The sequence below is a fragment of the Capra hircus genome, chromosome 10, assembly GCF_001704415.2.
Source record: "Capra hircus breed San Clemente chromosome 10, ASM170441v1, whole genome shotgun sequence".
In the NCBI taxonomy this organism is placed as follows: Eukaryota; Metazoa; Chordata; class Mammalia; order Artiodactyla; family Bovidae; genus Capra; species Capra hircus.
Window position 1 is genome coordinate 79,118,241 of NC_030817.1, and position 20,911 is coordinate 79,139,151.

A 20,911-nucleotide genomic window follows, 5' to 3' on the forward strand; every position below is an offset into this window, starting at 1 on the left:
CACAAAATCCTGGGCTCATCAGCAGGTTTCTAAAAGGCCAAGATACAGCTTTCCCACTCCTGTCTTTGGCATTCGTTCCCTCTCACTCAGGAGGAGCATCTCCCAGAAAAGAGCCTTGACCTGCAGTACTTTCTGCCTGGAACCATTTTCTCTCATGAACTCACCCTAGCTTTCTCGCTCACCTTCTACAGGTCTTACTCAAACATCACAGCTAGTGAGGCCTTCCTCAACCACCCCCTGTCTGCTGCAGCCCTTGCTTTATTTTTTTTTTTTTTAGTATGCAATTCAGTGAATTTTATTTTATTTTATTTTTTAGTTTTTTATTTTTTAAATTTTAAAATCTTTAATTCTTACATGCGTTCCCAAACATGAACCCCCCTCCCACCTCCCTCCCCATAACATCTCTCTGGGTCATCCCCATGCACCAGCCCCAAGCATGCTGTATCTTGCGTCAGACATAGACTGGCGATTTAATTCTTACATGATAGTATACATGTTAGAATGCCATTCTCCCAAATCATCCCACCCTCTCCCTCTCCCTCTGAGTCCAAAAGTCCGTTATACACATCTGCGTCTTTTTTCAATTTTATTTAAAATGTGGCTGCACTGGGTCTTCATTGCTGCTTGCAGGCTTTCTTAAGTTGTGGCAATCGGGGATACTCTCTAGTTGTGGTGTCTGGGCTCCTCATTGCAATCGTGTCTCACTGCAGAGCACGGGCTCTACACACCTGGGCTCAGTAGTTGCGGTGCACAGGCTTAGTTGCCCTGCAGCAAGTGGAATCTTCCTGGACCAGGGATTGTACCCACGTCCCTTGCATTTTCAGGCTGATTCTTAACCACTGGACCACCAGGGAAGTCCACCTTGCTTTTTTTTTTAAGTGGCGTTATTCATGTTTTACAGGAGCCCTTAACTGTCTATAATAGAGTATGATAACCATTATTTAAGGTAAATGTTCCATAGGGTCACAAAGTCAGACACAACTGAGCGACTGAACACACACATGCATAGCTTCACAGGGCTGTCCTAACAAAGGCCCACAACCTGGGGGGCTTCAGCCAGAAGCTCATCCTCTTGCAGTCTGGAGTCCACCTTGCTTTATTTCGTATAGCCTTCATCTCCACCCGAAACTTTGAATGCTTATTTATCAGCTATCACCCTTGTTCCATGAGGACAAGGGCTACATTGAAAGCAGTAAATAAATATTTGTTGAATGAATGAATAGACAAATGAGTGAATGGATGAATGGACAAGTCAGCAATGGTATAAGGCAAAAGGAAACAGAAATGTAAGCAAGCTAGGCACTTTCAGAGCCAAGCCTGATCCCAGCTCTCAACCTGTGACAAGTCACTGGCACTATATGCAGGGCACTCTTCTAGGTGCCAGGAAATCAGCATGAACAAAACAGACAGAAACCCATGCCTTGTTGGAGATTACAGTGTACTGTAAAAGACCGATGATAAACTCACCAATAAATTGTATAATATTTTAGGTGGTGATAAGCCCTGTGAAGGAAAATAAACCACAGAAGAGAAATAAAGCGTATCAATAGAAGGGGGCAGTGTGCAATTTTTAACGAAGAAGTTATAGAAGGCCTCGTTGGAAAATTGACATTTGAGCAGAGACCCGAGGGGTGATGGAGTGAGTTGTGCAGATTTCTGAAGGATGAGCATCTCTGGGCAGAGGGAACACAAGCCCTGCTGTCCCGTGGAGGACAGCAAGGAAGCCTGGGCGGCTGGAGGAGAATGAGTGACCGCGAGAGAGTTTGCAAATGAAATCAGGTTGATAATGTAGAAAAGACGGCTTGTAAGTCACTGTAAGGACCTGCACTTTTGGATTTAAGAGAGGAGGTTAGAGAAGGGAATGGTGGTCACACCTGACCCTGGTAAGAGACCAGAGGAGACAGAAGCCTAGGCTCCCGTCCTCACTTTTATCCCAAACAGCAAAGAAACAGGGTCCTCTCCTGTCTCAGCAACCTGTCCCTGCACCTTGCCCTGGGGAGCCCTGAGCTTAGTGTAATTACATTCTCTTGCTTCAAGTAAACTTTTTACTCTGAGTCTGACCCTAATAAGCATTCTAATACTTACACTGAACATTTACAGAATGCTTTATATATACACCCTTTCACTTAATCTTACAATCTCTCAATACAGAAGACAGTATCCTCATTTTATAAAACAGGCAAATGAAGCTCAGTGACCTTAAGGAACTTGGCCAAGATTACACACTTAGTAAGTAAGAAACTGAGTGGAATTTGATTTCAGGTTCTCTGATTCCTTTCTACTTCACACAACTGAGAACCACTCTCCATTTTAGTGATTCTCAAAGTATGATATGCAATCCTGTATGGGCTGTAAACGGATCTGAAAAATCTGCATATTTTCTCCCTGGATTTTTGTGAGTAACATACAGCAATTTCATAGACTCTGGTTTTTACATATGACAGAAGCTATTTTAACTGTCATATCTAAGTGTAAGTACACCATTAAAGTTTGCTCAAATTTGAAATTCATGAATATATTATTAAAATGTTATTAAAATAGACTTCAGTCCTATTTTTTACCAAGTCTGGCTGCTGCACAATGCTTGTCAATGATACAAAGCTCTGATTGGATAGGAAATGGAATTCTCCCGAAAGGTTCTGAGTGGGGCTCATAACTTACTAGATCTTGCCCCGCACAAGTATAGCCCAAGGGTTGAGAATTACCATTCTATGACCAACAGGATTCCTCAGTGGCTCAGTGGTAAAGAATCCACCTGCGATGAGGAGCCGCTGAGACGCTGGTTCATTCTCAGGGTCAGGAAGATCCCCTGGAGGAGGGCATGGCAACCCACTCCAGAATTCTTGCATGGAGAATCCCATGGACAGAGGAACTTAGCAGGCTATAGTTCATGGGGTTGCAAGGAGTTGGACATGACTGAAGCAACTTAGCATACCCTCATGCACTCTATGACCAATAGCCCACCTTTTTTGCTCCAGACTGGAAATTGTTTTTCAATATCTCTTATTCAGACCGCAAATTCAGACTATAACATGGCAAAAGTCTAGATTTCTATTTGACACAGGAATCACTTCCTGCTTTGTCCTGAAGGGTAGCTCCCAAGTCAGAGGAAGAAAGAGGTTAAGCAGATGAGACAGAAAATCTCATCCAATGACTGTCACATGACTTGGCAACTGGAGCCTGGGTTGCGGTAAGGAAAAGGCAAGGCAGTTTTTAGACTGGGTTTATCAGCTGTGCAGAATCCACTAATATTTGGCAAAGGAACCTATCTGAACGTGGAACCAAGTAAGTGACTCGGTTTTCTTCTTCTTCTTCTTCCTCTTTTGACCACTGTATCTGTCAACTATCTTTGTTAAATATTTTCCCAATTCATCAGTTCAGGAAACACTTCTCAGGTTGTTGAAAGTCCCTCCAGCAAGTGATTTAGCAAGGGATGGTGGAGGAGCAGGGACTGAGCTTCTGACAAAATCCAGGGTGGGAATGCATTGTAGTAGTCTTCTTGGTCCACTCTCCATCCCGGAGTGTCTTTGTGGCCTTCCCTCTACCTGACTGCCCTTAGAGAACCAGCTTACTTAACACCAATGCATTCGCCATTTACAGATCTGGGCCATGACCAGATCTGTATTACAGCACATCTAATAAATGTGAGTGGTAAGCATGTTAGGCCAAGAATTGAAAGACTGAGTTCTAATCCTTCTTTTTGACCAGCTCTGTGACTTAACTTCACAGTACTTGAGTTTCCCTCTAGCTGATTCAAATGATTTCCAAGGTGTCTTCCAGCTTAGCACACTAAGATCCTGACTATCAGCCAGACCAATTCTAAGGGACAATATATATATTAGGAAAAGAAAGAAAGTCCAGTGATGTGAATGTCTTATGATCCAGTGGAAATTCTGAGATTTAATGAAAAATGACGCTGAAAACAGAGTCCAAACTCTGTCTGTATGCCCATTACTTAGCCTTTGTGTGGCCAAGGAATTTTGGCAAGTGGCAGCTGAAGCTCCTTTCAGTCCTGTCATCTATTACTCTGATTCAATGGATGAAAACTGGGGTCTAGAGACCTAAAAGTCAGACACAGCTCAGTCACCATCTTAACTGCTCTTTAGTTCCAATGACTTCATCTGTAAGACAGATCTAATAATACCAGCTCATAGAGCTTGTTACGATAGTGTTTGTTGAGGTAGTGTAAGCACAAGCCATCTGGAAGTAGTAAAATACTTATAGAAATGGCAGACATCTGAGAGTACTGGGATCTTTTTAAAAGACTCCCAGTCTTTTGCAGAAATGACTTTTGGTCTAGCCGTCACAACCTTCCAACTCTAACTAAGGCATAGTCCTTTCTGATTGACCTGAACCTTACAGCTGTGTTTCTGCTGAAAATAGCCATTTGACATTCTCAGCAAAACCAAATTAATTCCTTTCTCTCTGTGAAAATATGATTGTGAAGCAAGATCTTGGGGAAGAGATGACAGGTTGAGGAGATAATAGCAGTAAACCCTGGGACTTCCCTAAATGCCAACACTCAGAAGATAACACACATCAAAGAAGCTGCCAAAATGAAAGGCTTAGATCTCAGAAATACTTGTAGAGCTCTATGTATCCAGCTAACCCATCCACTTCCAAACAGATGAGCTAGGCAGGGAGAAAATAGGCAGTGAGGTTTTGGGTCATGATGTCTGAAATGGTGTACTGATAACACAACTCGTCTTTGGAAATGAGACTCTACTCATCATGGAACCGAGTGAGTTATGCATTTCATTTAGTGTGTATATTCCCTTGGAATCGTGGTGCAGTCCTGTATAAGCAGAGCTTCTTGAGAAGTTAGGAGGTTCTAAATGGGAAATCCATTGTCATTGCTGTTGTTGCTGTAAAGAGTCAACATAAAACTGGAGAATAAAATCATTAGATCGCTCTTAAGAAAATATTCTATGAAAAAAAAAAGAAAATAGTCTGTGTATACTTGGAAACTCTCTTCTGAGGATTAGTATTGATAAGTCTTCTGCAACTGCTTAAATAAAGCCCTGGTCAGCCTTTGGCCCCAGGTCAGGGACTGGGACTAGGAAAAAGGCAAGCTCTGGATCTTTAGAGTCTTTCCACTGTTTAAGAGGGAAAAGAGTCATGGTCACAGCATAGGGAGAGGGAAGGTCAGAAGAAGAAAAATATTATTAAAGAAGGAGTTGCCGCAAAAGCGCCTTCTCTGCCTCAGATGTCAGTAACGAATCTGCCCTTGTCTCTTTTTTGCTGAGAACTTGCATTAAATCATCATGCCTGGCTCACACTAAATTATTTCCAAGCTCCCATTCTTGTTTCGGTCTGCTCAGAACTGTTTTGTGCTCACCTCCCTTGTTGCCCTGAATCTGAGGATTCTGTAAAAGGTCAGGAGTCTACACCAAAAGTACAAAAACAGCCCCCAACTTCAGGACAATAGGGAAGTAGAGGGCTCTCCTAGGGATACTATCCATGGGCAGTCTGTTCCAGTGTTTGGAAATCCAGGGGCCATATTCAGGTAGTTTGGCTAGCTGCCAACCATTGGTCACTGGAACCAGTCCCGAGAACAACAGTTTCTGAGAAGCTTTCCAGAATGCCAAGGCCAATGGGGCATTGGTTAGATTCTGATTTTACTTATTTCAGAGGCAATAAAGAAGTGGAGAAATGTACATGAACATGAGGAGGCAATCTGACAATCCTGAAAGGGACTGGTAGTGTCAACATGGTCTCTGCCTCTCAGAGGGTAATATAAACATACAGGCGTTCTTGATTGCCTCGGGCTTCCAAGGAAATAGTGGAATTTGGTGAGTTTTCTTATCTTTGAGGAGAGGGAGACTAGAGCAATGAAAAGGAGGAAAAACAGAATCACATTGTAACTGATTGCAGTCTGATTGATGTTGGGCAAATTGCATCTGAGCAAAAAGTATTGTGTTTCATTTTCCCTTTAAATCATTTCCGCTTGAAATTCAGAGTTATCTGCAGTGTTAGAATCAAATCTCTGAGGCTATGCCTTTGGGAGTCCTAAGGAAGAAGGAAAGAGATGAAACCAAAGCTTAGACCCTCTGCCGAGATGCTGACCTGTGCTGTCCAATGATATCCCAATTGCTTCTCCAGTTTTCTCTTCCTGCAGTGATTGAGTATAATATGATGATCTGAGGCTCAGGTAGGGGGTTTAAGAATTTCAAATCAAGCTCCCAATCCTTAAAGTTTTGACAGCAAAGAATGGTCCTTCCCTTTTGCTTAGCTCTAACCCTGGAGTCTTGATTTTTTGGTGATAAGACAAAGTAATCTCTAGGGTTTTAAGTTCTATTTCACATGATTACTCTGTCCTCTTGAAGCTTGTATCTGGATCCAGAGTCAAGAGAAATTATAAAACAAAAATAAGCAATCCAAAGCAAGCTTTGGTTTCCCTGACCTGTGTCTATGACACGCAGCACCACGGGGTTCCTCTGTCAGCTACCAATTTCTTGTTCAACCCTCGGGTCCTTAGAAAGTCTTTCCATGGGCTCAGGGAATTAGAAAGTAGATTTGTTGTTACTGTGAAACTCAGTCTGAGTGATGGGGGAGAAATTAGTTTCTAATCAAAAAGCAGGACTGTGACCCAAGAGAAGGGAAACAGAATATGAGAAAAAGAGCTGTGCCTAAAACTCTCCTCGGCCTAACATTCATTGCAAGAAACGTCAATATGCAGTGCCCCATTCCTACTCCCAAGCTAGTGTGTTCTCAGCGAGTCCTTCCATTGACGGGTGTTGAATCTTCCATCTTGGAGGCAGCTACTGGTCTCCTGTCACCCTCTTCTGCTCTGTCTCAGCCCTGTCCCCTGCCCCAGCGCTCCTGGGCTGGGGGTTTCATGCTCACCTCCTTACCCAGCAGCTACACTACTCTTAGCTTCAAAGGGAACTGGAACTCCGTGTGCTCAGCCCCCTGATTTCACCAAGTGCAGCCCTGTAGCTGTCTGAGCATGGGCTGTCTAGGCTGGAGCCCGAGCTGCGGAGGCAGGACACAGATGCTCTAGCCCAGGCCCCAGGGCCGGCCCCAGGCTGGTTACTTGTCAGGCAGTGTCACAATGTGCTCCTGGGACACCCGGCAGATGTTTTTTGGAGCTGGCACCAAACTCTTCGTGGAGCCCCGTAAGTTGATTTTTTTTTTCCATACATTTCTAGGGATAAGTTGACTCCTGGGACTAGGCTTGCCATCCAGTTTGTGGTACATGAGAAAGTATAACTAGGAGATGGAGTGGTACAGATGTGGAGTGGGGCACAGTAAAGACACTAGGCTGAGTAGCAAAGTAGCTCTGTAACTATTATTACTAAAAAAAATAAAATTATTTATGAAAAAAGAGCAGCCCAGAAAGCACAGAGAAATCTAGCAGAAGAATTATACTGATATGTTGCAATATCAGATGCAGGAGGGGCAGAGGCCCAAATTCTGCAGGTGGTTGCTTCATCCTTGCACATCGCTTTGGCTAAGCTGACTACTGTGTATGTCTTTGTGCCACCTGAAAAATGTCCTGCAGCTGGAAGACTTAGGAGAGAGATGGTTAACCTGGTGAGAGTAATCAGGTAGAGCAAACTTATATTTCAGTGTTCAAGTTAAAGGCCATCTTGGCAGAGATCTTTGGAATTGTGTGTGATATCTGTTATCAATGTTTCAATGCTTAGGGAACCTATAAGGTACTCTATAAGAATCTAAAACATAGATGATTTCTAAGTTTATAAATTAAGGAAGACTGTTCGGAGAAGGTATACACTTCTTTTTGTATGTTTACCAGCACATAACCTTAGCATTAGATAGTATTCATATAAAAAGAAAGTCTGAAAATAACAATTGCCCAAACAAATAGCACTTTGAAACAATTGCCAAAATGCAGTTATATTTGTGGACCAAGAAGAAAGATTGGAAATTCTCAAAAGACAAGCAATTACATCTTTTAATTTTAGACTACAATGTAGTGCAAATTTTACACAACTTCAAATTTATATTTGGTTTAGGCCTAATACAAAATAGACTGGGTTACCTGTGACAACATGTTTTATAAAAACCTAAATTTATATAAAGTTTAGGCCTAATATAAAATAGACTGGGTTACATGTGACAACTATATTGAATGCATTCTATTTTTTTAAAAAGGTTCATTTCAGTCACATAGCCTTTTTTTTAGTTACCATGATACTAAAGAATGAGTTAAACCCTTTACCTTCAAACAACTGTTTTGAACAGATAGACATTAATTTAGAAAGAGGATCTGAGAAAAATGTTTTTTCAACCAATGCATCATGCTCTATCTGAAATACTAACAGCTTCAGAGCTCAATATCCTGAGTGTATGACCTTCTTCAGACATCTGTCTTGTTGGTTATATCAAATTGTTCAAATTATTCAAGCCAGGTCTCTCCATCCCAGAGTGATTATTAACAACTGCCTTTGAATTTAAATTTTTAAATCCCAAGCAAGGCTTAATTTTCCAACTAAATCAGACTAGGATTGGATCATATTTTTTAGTAACGAAGAGAATAGGAATGTCCGGGCTTTGGTTTTTAATGGACTAGTTTCCTTTCTCTATCACTCATAGCTCCCTTGAAAATCAACCAGATTCATCTCACCAAATCAGTATTGTGAGCAAGAAATGCCGCAGTTCTGAAGGGAGATGACTGAGCAGAATGTGTGGTTTCCAAGCCGTTACTGCTGGGCTTATCAGTGTCGGTTATCAGCGGCTTCAGCTATGCCGGGGAAACAAAACAATGAAGCTTTTCTCCTTTTAGGTTCCACGAGAGCTCTTTGAAAAATCCCCAACACCCTCCCCACACACACACACACCACTAATTTTAAGGAAAGAAAAAGAGGCATACCCAGAGTAGCAGATAAATGATTGTCCAAGGTGAGGCATGAAAGGAGAGAAGGCCAGGAGGAGACCCCACTATTGTAACCCATATCCCACCGCTCCACTTAGGACAAAACAGGAAGAAATGGGCTTAAACTGGTTTCATGCTTGTAAGGACTTCTGAGAATGATAGTTATTATTCTCTGATTAAAAACTCAAGAGAAACTCTAGGGTAGTCCCTTACAAGAGAACAAGAGTTCACCAGAAGGCAGAGAGATGGACCACTTAACTTTAGCAGATCCCTTCCAGCCCCAAAAATAGGAATGACACCCTGAAGTGATGTCAGCACTAATAACTGCCGAGTGTTGGAAACACTGTGGAGCCCTTTGCACACTCTGCTTTGATCTCACTCCAAGAGTTCATGCATTTAAAATACACCAACTACAGCACAACTTAAGCTTGGTGCTCTGTGATGACCTGGAGGGGTGGGATGGTGGGCGGGTGGGGGTAGGGGGGTTGAGAGGGAAGCTAAGAGGGAGGGGGATATATGTATACTTATAGCTAGTTCAAATTGTTGTACAGTAGAAACTGACACAAATTTGTAAAGCAATTATACTCCAATTTTTAAAAAAAATTTTAATAAATGAAAATGGAGGATATTCAGAAATTAAATAAAGGTACTGATTCAGATAGATATTTAGCCTAACTCAACCGTCCAGAGGATCGACTAATAAAACGTAGATAATTGAAACTCAGTTGACCTAGACACTTCTTTGTATTTGCCATTGTCTACTCTACTCCCAGTCATATCTCTTCTCACCTCCTAACTAGGAGTCAAACTGCCTGCCTTTCATTTCTGCTTCCCTTGGTCATCCTTTCATGGAGATGCTAACAAGTTCAGGTCACTAACAGGATGCAGGAAAGTCTGGATTGCGGTGTTTGGCCCCAGGGAAACTGAGGGAAACAGCATTGTTCAACTCCCACATGTGGATAATCATCTCACAAAATAAACTGATTATATTTGCAGAAAGTCAATCTGCTGCCAGCCCATCTGTTTTTGTCATGAAAAATGGGACAAACGTCGCTTGTTTGGTGAAGGAGTTCTACCCCAAAGATGTAACTATAAGTCTGCAATCATCCAAGAAAATAATAGAATATGAGCCTGCTATTGTCGTCTCACCTGAGGGGAAGTACAGTGCTGTCAAGCTTGGTCAGTACAGCGATCCCGATTCGGTGACATGTTCGGTTGAACACAACAAAAAAACCTGGCACTCTTCTGACTTTGAACCAAAGAAAGATATTTCAGGTAGGTCCTATCTGGCCTCAAGGGGCTGGGGTTGTGGGGAAGAAAAATTGAGGGAAAGAGAAGTTGGAGATGTAAACTCTTGACAGATCACATTCAATATGGCATCATGCTGGAAATAAGACTTAGGTTCAGATTTAAGAATTAAGCTTAATTCCCATCCTTGAACAGGAATTAAACTTGTTACATCTCTGAGCTGGAATCTAGGATAAAATCCATCTTATTTCATCCCCATCTCTCCTCTTCACCAAACTCTGTCTCCTTCATACTAAAGACTCTAGGATTGAACATTCATGTGGGATCTGATCTAGTGTGAGTGCCCCAGCTAAGGGCCGCCCAGCTGATCTTGGTGTTCATTATCCCAGTTCTTCCTACAAATTAGAGGCATACCTGGATGTTGGTTTCATGGCCTAATGGAAAAAAAACCTCAAGACAGGAAGCATGTGTCAATAGCTGTAGCACCTTAACCAAGTCTCTCCTCTGGTCCTTAGTTTACTTACTTAAAATCACTGCCAGTTCTAAAACCTGAAAGCCCTTGAGCCTCTCAGTTGTCACTGTAACCCTGACCACTACTGTTTGTTCCAGAAACAACTCCAAAACCGACGGAATCTCAAAACACCACAGAAATTCAAGTTTCAGCGACCTGCTATGAGCCCCAAGGTTAGTTGAAGCCAAAGGGCCAACTTCAGAATTGAGGTTAAAGCAAACTCTCTCATTGTCAGATGGGGCCCCAAATTATTCTATTTCAAAAGAAAACAAAAACCATACTTGAGTCCAGTTGGCTGCCTCCAACTCTTCAAGCAGAGTCTTCCTGACTATAGGAATGGGTTTTCCCAAAGCTTGCTTTGCTAACTGTGAACAGCACCTTCAGGTCTGTGAAGGCTGTCTGGCACCACGCTGGGCTTCAGACCAGGAAGAATGATGGTGATGCGGGGCAGGCTGGTGTCGGTGCTGTAAGCCAATACCTGGCAGGAAATTTAGTCTCTTGCTAAGTGAGAGAACCATCTTCACTCTCGTTCATCTGCAGTGCAACCTGGGAAGGTGAACATGATGTCCCTCTCGGTGCTGGGGCTCCGAATGCTGTTTGCCAAGAGTGTCGCCGTCAATTTTCTCTTTACTGCCAAGTTATTTTTCTTTTAAGGTAAGAACTAGCTGCTTCTTATTCCTAACTCCACCCAAACTATGCTACACGTGGAAGAAAGGAGTTTAGGACTGATAAGAAGCGTTGGGAAAGGAAAAAACACATAGAGACATATTACGATTCAATAAGGTGGGCCTTTCTAGATACTTAGCATTACACTCTGCCTCCTGTTGGCCTTTTATTTCAAGCCAGACTCAAAATTCATGTAATATAATGTAATACCAGTCAATAATCCTTACCTCCAACTGAGGAGCTAGAAAAACTGGACCTAAACAGGAAAAATCTTTTTCTTTATTGCTATTTTTGTGTATATGGCCAAAGGACCATGGGCTTTTTGAGAGACCATCAGTAAAGGCTCACTTGAAGAATATTCAGGGAAGCAGAACTTGTCTTTGCCAGACAAAGGTGATGCCAGTTCTTGATCCTTAGTCATAGGACTCGATGTGTCGACCAGCCTATCTTTGGGATGAACCTGCACTCCTATTCTTAGTGAACAGCTCACTAGTAACCACTCAGGATGCATGCAAATTGAGGATGAGATGTGAATTATTTGCCTATTACTTGCATTCCCTCTTCTGGTTATCTTGTTATTGTTGTTCCGTCGCTAAGTCATGTCCGACTCTTTGAGACTCCAAGGACTGCAGCACGCCCCACTTCCCTGTCCTTCACTGTCTCCTGGAGTTTGCTCAAACTCATGTCCATTGAGTCAATGATGTTATCTAACCATCTCATCCTCTGCCGCCGCTTTCTTCTCTTGCCCTCAATCTTTCCCAGCATCAGGGTCTTTTCCAATGAATTAGCTCTTCGCATCAGGTGGCCTAAGTATCTTAGACATGAAAATTGAACCGGAACTTAGCTTTGCCTATAAAGCTCCTTCTCCAGTGCCCCCAAACACCCCTCAGTCCCAGCTCCTGATCTAAGAACAGTCCTAGACTTAGTGTGTTGGACTTACCCAACCTAGCCTGCAAGCATCCTCAGTCATTCCCCAACAGGTGAGGGTTTTACCAGCCGTCTCAAGGACATAGGCCAAATGGCTACATGGAAAGGACCTTCTGACCTCAGTAGGAATCAGAAGCACTAGATTTTCATCCCAACTTTGTCACTAACTCACTACAATACCTGAGCCAGTTTTCTTCACCCTCTTGGACCTGGGTTATCACATCTGTAATACAAAGGAGTGAAAAATAACTAAGGAGAGCAGATGGGTTTTATGACTGGTGCCAACACTGATAAACTGGTGGTGACTAGCTGAACTATCACCATGTGTAGAAGGGAAATGTGCCAGGATAGGTTAGTGATGTCTGCAGCGGTACAGCCGCAGCAAGTACTGACCATCCCCATGACTGCTACGATTCCTTCCAGCACTGAAGGTCTATGATTCTATAGCTCTGACAGTTTTCCTTCATTTGCAGGCTGACTGGCGTGAGAAGGCTGCATTCCCTGAAAGAAACCAAAAGCCTACAGAGAAGCTATCTCCTAGGCTTTCAACTTTTTGGTGATTCAAGTTGACCCATCCCAGCCTTGCTTAAATGGCTGCTCCCCAAACTGGTTTTCCTTTAAATGCAACAAACCCAGCTTATCCTTCAGCCTGATGAAAGACAGAAGTCCTGGGGAGTAGGGGCTTATGGCCCCAAATGTTTTATATGCTGCTTTATAAAGGGATAAGAGATATGAAGGTATATAGGACTCATTTTTTCCCCTATGACTGACATACTTTGAAAGTGGTCTTTTGTTCCTTTGACTTTCTTTGCCTCCAGAACTAGAAAGTGGGATCCATCCGGTTCCCAGCTCCATCCTGCAAGAGGCAAAATAGATCCTGGGGAAAGGAGAGCTGGTGTCCTTCTACCTAAATGTAAAAGCCTCTGCTCAACCCAGCACTGGATTTCCCCAAACTAGCGTTCTCATCCACAAAGGCACTTTCTGCTTTCCCTAGTACCTGAGAAACAAAACAACACTTGATTCCCTAATACTCTCTGTGTAGGCAATGGGGTTTCTAGAGTCTCATCTAAACACTCTCAGAGCTATTAGCAGAGATCAGAGTAAAATGCAGAGGAAATGTGCTTTCCTCAACTTAACAAACGTGAATTATTGCAAGTTCCAGGCACTGTGCTGAGAGTGCAAAAATAAGTAAGACATGGGTCTTGCTTTCAAGCAACTCACTGTGCAAGTATTTTTGGAGGGAGGGATAGGAGTGAGTCCCCAGTATTTCCCTGTAAAACCAGAGTCTTCCTGACCCCTTGCCAGCCCATCTGTGCATGGGGAATCTGAGGGCATTGGATCTTTGGTGTTGATGGCTTTCTGCCGTTCTTCTTTGTCTCTGTTGCGTTTATTAAAGTGCATTATATGTACCTTGCTTCTGGCTTTATTTATTGTGGACCACTGCAGGGGGAAGAGGGGGGCTGTGAATTCACTAATAGTCAGACAAAAACCAAACTGAGCTCATAGGTCACACCACAGCTTCCAGGGCCCCTAGCCCAGCCCTGGGTTTCCTGCTGTTGTTGCCGCGGCTGCTACAGCAACAGCAGCGCCCCTCCCCGCATGTGGCCACTGCCCTCTGCTCCTCTCACCTCAGCAAGGCCAGCTTAATCCCTCTGCAGGAACACAGGTAACAGAGGCCTAGAAACCCAGCACTGTGGGTGCCTCAGCACCTATGTGGGGTGTCAGCTGGGGACACATGAGGTTACAAGTGAAAGACCAAGGCTCACCCACCACTTCCCGGCCTTTACCATCTGCAGACTGCCACATCAGGTGCCTGAAACTTTGGCTCCCTCACCCATGTTCTTTCCTTCCCTCACACCCCAAACCAAAGAAAACAGGCAGCTGCATTCTGAGTCAGTGAGTTTAGGACAATCTAGATGGATAAGCCAGGTCTATCCTGGGAAAAACCACTAGAAGATTGCACACATCTTCACCTCATGGGCATCAAGAATGCCTGTTTCCAAAATATGTGCATCTGTTACCTTGGGCCATTCTTAGAATATTTCTCTGAAGTTGCTAAAAACTAAAAGATCATAGACTCATTTTGCAGATGGAAAAAAAAAATGCCCCTCAAAAAGTTGTGTACCTTGTCCGAAGTCATTCAGTGGGGCAGGGATATTTCTGGGAGCAGAACCAAGTTATCAGAGGTGCCAACTCCAAGTTCAAACAGTCCTGCACTTAGCATATGAATGAGCCACCCACTGGCCCACTTTGATCATCAGCAAAAGGCAACAGAGCATTTTATAGGACTATGAATTTCTTCCACCAAAAGGACCCTCCAGAAAAGATTTAAGGCTGGAGCCAGAGGGGACTGTGGCTGCCTTCAGGTGTGGGGACCTTGCTACCATGGATTATAGGTTTCCAGAGCTTTCACATGCAGAATCTCAAGTCTCACAAGGACCCGAAAGGAGTTTACAGAGGAGTATTACACACACCTAGTAGGTGGCAGGACAGAAGCCCCAGAGGCTGTCATTTGCCTAAAACTCTGGCTCCCTCACCCACGTTCTTTCCTTCCCTCTCTATAGTGACTACTCTCCACTTGCCTGTGCTCCAGCCCAGACAAACTGCTGCCCAAGCTGCCTACTGCTACAGCCTCCTAGGGCACAGCTGCATGGGGAACCTTGGCTCAGTCATTAACCAGCCCAGTGATCTTCTGATTGTCCCTCACTTCTCTGGGCTTTTCCTGTAAAATAACGTCTAACGCTTCTACCAGGGCTTCCCTAGTGGCTCAGCCATAAACAATCTGCCTGCAATGCAGGAGACGGGTTCAATCCCTGGGTCAGGAAGTCCCCTGGAGAAGAAATGGCAACCCACTCCAGTATTCTTGCCTGGAGAATTCCATGGATGAAGGAGTCTGGTGGGCCACAATCCATGGGGTCACAAAAGAGTCTGACACAACTTAGCAACTCAACCACCACCACCAAGACTTCTACTATTTCTAAGATTACACGTAATAACTCCAATAGCTGTATTAAGGCAGAAACATCAGTAGTAGAGGAAGGAGGGATGCAATCCCAGGGCTGAGGGTGTATCTATTTTTGACATCACATCTTAGTTTTGCCTGGAGGTAATTCTCTCCCCTGGGGATGCCACTGAGCTCCAAACTCAGGAACTTTGAAGCTGGGATTCTGGTTTTCACAGACAGCTTTCTGGGAATATCTCAGTGCTCTTTGGTGAAAGGAAAATATTCTCCAGACAAAGTAAAAAGGAAGTACCAAAGAACATCCCAGAGAAATAAGGTGACTGCTCAAGAAGACGTGCTTGAAAGGTAAACTGTGGAAATCTTTTAAAAGTAAATAACTTTGTGTCCAATTTGAATCTTAAAAGGGAAACAGTCCAATTCCAACAATGGATAAATGATGGAGATAAACTAAACACACTTCCAATGGGCTCTCTTTAGACTGGCCCCCCACCCACCCCATCTGGCTATCTGCCCAGGGCACACAGCACATCCCTATCAAGCCCTTCTCTGTATCAGGCACAACGCAGGCACCAGGGTCCCTCAGACAGGCAGTCTCCCTTCCCCACCACAGGCACCAGGGCAGCAACGGCCCTCTATGAAGTGGAGCGACATCTCCTCCATTGGAAGTAGGGGTGCTCCCCTGCAAGTGACCAGGCTTTTCATATTTAGCAGACACGTTAGGGCACCTCCCAAGGCCAGACTGGACCACAGAATGATGGGGAAGATGGATGCCATGTTCAAGGACATGAGCTGCCCAGAGAAGCAGCTCTGCCAGGCTGTGCCCAGGGGTTTGTGTGCAGACTTCCTGGGCGCCTGCATCACCGTGGGAGCTCCAAAGCACAGTAGTAAGTGGCAGTGTCTTCAGGCCTCACAGAGGAGATCACCAAGTGGAAGGTTTTGCTTCTCACGCTATGCTGCACAGTAAATCTACCCCGAGCAAAATCCGCATCATGGGATCTAGTGTTGTCCCTGTACAGGACAAACTGGAAGACAGCATCTGGCCTCTTTCGGTACCAGTATAAGTCTGGATTTGAATACGTGGTTTGGAAGGTGCACTGCAGTGTCACCTCTCGGCCACTCGCCACTCTCTGCTCCGGGGAGCTCTGGGTCACTTGGTTACACAGCACGCCCTTGTCTGTGAAGAGAAAAAAATAAGGAAACAGTGAAATGCTTCGTTCTGCAGGTCCTGGGTCCAGCACAGGCCCACCCAGGGGAACTCAGTGGGCAGAGACAGGGGAAGGACACAGAGAGGAAAATTAAAGGCAGAAAATAACTGGAAAATCTAGTGCGAATGGGAAAGAGCCCAAGCCTTGGAAAATCAGAAACAGGGAAACGGATGATAGAATAAGTGGGACAAACAGTGAGACCACTTACAGAAAAGCAAAAGGCTGAAGCCCACAGGGAGAAACATCGTCTTTTTATATCAAGGAGGAGAATATACATCAACCCAGGCTCCTGAAACCTCTGAGACCGTCTCTGGGGCTTCTGAAGAGAAGGAGATGGGAGGGACATGAAGGGAGTGGAACAGCCCTGACAGTCACGTGCCTGAATTAGCTGTAACTCTCTGAGGCACATGCTTCCAACCCAGGAAACGTCGTCGTTGTTGTTTTTGTAGTCCTCAACCCTTTTGAACTAATCCTTTTGTAAAAACAATGAAAATGAATTAGTTTTTGAAAAAGGAAAAAAATAGAAATTACCAGCCCAATGATCACATACTTTGATATCAAATTGCCCTTCATGCTACACGCTCAGTTGCTTCGGTCATGTCCAGCTCTCTGCGACCCTATGCACTGTAGTGCCCCAGGCTACTCTGTCCATGGGGTTCTCCAGGAAAGAACACCGGAGTGGGTTGCTATGCCTTTCTCCAAGGGATCTTCCTGACCCAGGATTCGAACCCGCGTCTCCTCTCTCTCCTACACTGCAGGCAGATTCTTTCCCCACTGAGCCATCGGGGAAGCTCTAAAACTGGCTTCTGGCCCATTTCCACACCCTCTGGTCACAGACTGGGTACCGGTCCAGCATCACGCTTTGCGTAGCACCGTCACACAGTGGGGGCACAGCTGACCATGCCTGTGGCGCTCGGTCCACGGAAGAAATGAATGGGGACCTAGTGTTACATCTTTGCATAATGAGGAAAGGAAGAGGGTTGGATAAGGTCATTTCTAAAATCTGCTCTAGGGACTTCCCTGCTGATCCAATGGCTAAGACTCCATGCTCCCAATAGAGGAGGGGCTTGGGTTTGATCGCTGGTTCAGGGAACTAGAGCCCACGTGCCACAACTAAGGAACCTGCCTGCTGCAGTGAAGACAGAAGATTCCGCATGCTGCAACTAAGACCCGATGCAGCCAAAGAAATAAATATTTTTTAATAGATAGAATCTGCCCTAGCCCTGAATTCTAGAACTCTTCTTTTGCTGTTGTTGTTGTTGATTTATTTCTATATAAGTTTTTAATGTTATACTCTGTTCACGATTATTACAAAATATTGAACTCCTCTATTTCTTTTTTCCCCCAGTTTTATTTTTTCTTTCTTTTTAATTTTTTAAATTCTGAAAGTGTGATAAAGTTACCAGAGACTTGGAAAATACACAACAAAATAACATATAGCTCCACTCTACATTACAATTATTTTCTTAAGTAGCTAAATTAGGATTTTTAGCTGGAGTTTCAGTATCAAACTCTCAAAAATGAATAGAATGAATATACAGAAAAGCAGAAGGATCGATTTCTGATGGATCAGGAGGGCTGCAATTCTGAGATCACTCTTTCACTTCCCACAGTCTGATTTCCATCTCTCCTGAAGCACACACTTGGCCCCAGCTGGAAAATTCTCCCCTGAAGCAGCGCTTCCCAGTGGGTGAGCTGCCGTGAGTAGGTTACAAGGCTGCTGAGATAGTGCTCACAGTGGACACTTGGGCCTGGGGCAACTGGAGCCTCCTGGGTCAGCCCTTCCTGGCCACACTCAAGTACGAATATTATCTTCTGTATAAGCCAAGACATGACAACTGCTGGGAGGCACTGCCCTAAAAGAACAGATGACCAACTTGCTCCCCTAAACCTGGGAGTGTTTCTAGGAGTACTCTGGAGTCCCTCTGTTTCCCTGTCCCCCACCTTCAATTCATCAGGAAGGCCTGTCAGCTCCACCAAGAGGTGTGTCTCCAAGTGCCTCCACTTCTCTCCACCCCCATCCCTTCCGGCCAATACCACCCTCTCTTGTCTGGCCCATGGCAGTAACCCCTCAACTAGTCCCCTTGACTCTGTTCTTCCTTTGGACAATCCCTCTCCAGGTCTTCATAAAATGTAAATCTAATGATGTCAGGGAGGCTTCCTATCCTGGCCTGTGACCCACTGAACATGGTGGGACCACTGCTGTCTGCCAGCCTCCTCGCGTGCCCTCTTCTACACCCATCACTGCCCTTCAGCTGCTGTGGCTTTCCTTCTGCTCCCTCCCTGCCTCTCTCTTCTAGCTGCCTGAAACTCTGCTTCCAGTTTTTTACCAGTCTCAGCTCTGAGAGTCTCTCCCTGGCAAATAAATTAGTCACTCGCTTGGGTATCCAGTTCAGTTCAGTCCAGTTCAGTCCAGTTCAGTCATTCAGTCGTGTCTGACTCTTTGCGACCCCATGAACCACAACATGCCAGGCCTCCCTGTCCATCACCAACACCTGGAGTCCACCCAAACCCATGTCCATTGAGTCGGTGATGCCATCCAACCATCTCATCCTCTGTCGTCCCCTTCTCCTCCCACCATCAAGCTTTCCCAGCATCAGGGCCTTTTCCAATGAGTCAGCTCTTCACATCAGGTAGCCAAAGTATTGGAGTTTCAGCTTCTACATCAGTCCTTCCAATGAACACCCAGGACTGATCTCCTTTAGGATGGACTGGTTGAATCTCCTTGCAGTCCAAGGGATTCGCAAGAGTCTTCTCCAACACCACAGTTCAAAAGCATCAGTTCTTCGGAGCTCAGCTTTCTATAAGTCCAACTCTCACATCCATACATGACCACTGGAAAAACCATAGCTTTGACTAGACGAACCTTTGTTGGCAAAGTAATGTCTCTGCTTTTTAATATGCTGTCTAGCTTGGTCATAACTTTCTTTCCAAGAATAGGCGTCTTTTACTTTCATGGCTGCAATCACCATCTGCAATGATTTTGGAGCCCAGAAAAATAAAGTCAGCCACTGTTTCCACTGCTTCCCCATCTATTTGCCATGAAGTGATGGGACCAGATGCCATGCTCTTAGTTTTCTGAATGTTGAGCTTTAAGCCAACTTTTTCACTCTCCTCTTTCCCAGAGTCACCCTCAATTTCATCTCTGTCTTATTTTCACATCTCATCAGTCACTATATTTGACATCACTGGGCTTATACATGCTTAATATTTGTCTTTCCCTTCTCACCCTGTATGGGCTTCCCTGATAGCTCAGTTGGTAAAGAATCTGCCTGCAAAGCTGGAGACCCCAGTTTGATTCCTGGGTCAGGAAGATCCGCTGGAGAAGGGATAGGCTACCCACTCCAGGATTCTTGGGCTTTCCTGGTGGCTCAGCTGGTGATGAATCTGCCTACAATGCGGGAGACCAGGCTTTGACCCCTGGGTTGGGAAGATACCGTAGAGAAGGGAAATGCTACCCACTCCAGTACCCTGGCCTGGAAAACTCCATGGACTGTATAGATGGGGTCACAAAGAGTCAGACACGACTGAGCGACTTTCACTTTCATTTCATCACCCTGTGTACATACACAGATATGATGAGTCCTAGCCCCTAGGACTGGGTTTGCCATGCATCTGGCAATCAACAAATATTTGTGAACAACAGAATATAACTTTCTCCACTTAAAAACTCAGCATTGGCATGGATACGTTTGCCAGATTATTTTTATTGAAGTATAGTTGATTTACAGTGTTGTATTCGTTTCTGGTGTGATTGTTATTTATATGTATATATATATTCTTTTTCATATTCTTTTCCATTATGGATTATTACAGGATATTGAATATAGTTCCCTGTGGTATACAGTAGGACCTTGCTGTTTATCTAATTTATATGTAGTACTTTACATAGTATTTGTCTTTCTCTTTCTAACTTACTTCACTCAGTATGATAATCCATAGATCCATCTGTGTTGCTGAAAATGGCATTATTTCATTCTTTTTTTCTGGCTGAGTAGTATTCCTTTGTGTGTATATACCACATTGTCATTATCCATTTATCTATTGATGAACATTTAGGTTACCTCCATATCTTGACTATTTTACATAGTAAAGGTGCCAGATTTAACAAATAAAAATACAGGACACTCAGTTAAGTTTACATTTCAAATGAACAACAACAAAAATTTTTAGTAATAATTGGGGCTTCCATGGTAGCTCAGCTAGTAAAGAATCTACCTGCGATGCAGGAGATCCCGGTTCGATTACTGGGTCGGGAAGATCCACTGGAGAAGGGATAGGCTACCCATTCTAGTATTCTTGGGCTTCCCTGGTGGCTCAGCTGCTAAAGAATCCACCTACAATGCAGGAGCCCTGGGTTTGATCCCTGAGTTGGGAAGATCTCCTGGAGAAGGAAAAGGCTACCCACCCCAGTATTCTGGCCTGGAGAATTCCATGGACTGTATAGTCTATGGGGTTGCAAAGAGTCAGACACGACTGAGCAACTTTCACTCGTAATAATTGGGAGATGTCATGTTTAGGATATATTTATTCTAAAAAGATATTCATTGTTT

General features: G+C 44.2%; 3 gene segments (V, D, J or C); 2 read left to right on the plus strand and 1 right to left on the minus strand.

Moving 5' to 3' along the window:
- Window positions 1-20,911, plus strand: part of LOC102182508 — a 486,583-nt gene that overhangs the window by 385,308 nt on the left and 80,364 nt on the right.
- LOC102181959 lies at window positions 6,560-13,605 on the plus strand. The segment is given in 5 exon segments: window positions 6,560-7,118; window positions 9,836-10,114; window positions 10,697-10,771; window positions 11,139-11,252; window positions 12,665-13,605. Coding segments are annotated over 4 exon segments (531 nt in total).
- Window positions 15,626-16,658, minus strand: LOC102182231. The segment is given in 2 exon segments: window positions 15,626-16,327; window positions 16,567-16,658. Coding segments are annotated over 2 exon segments (354 nt in total).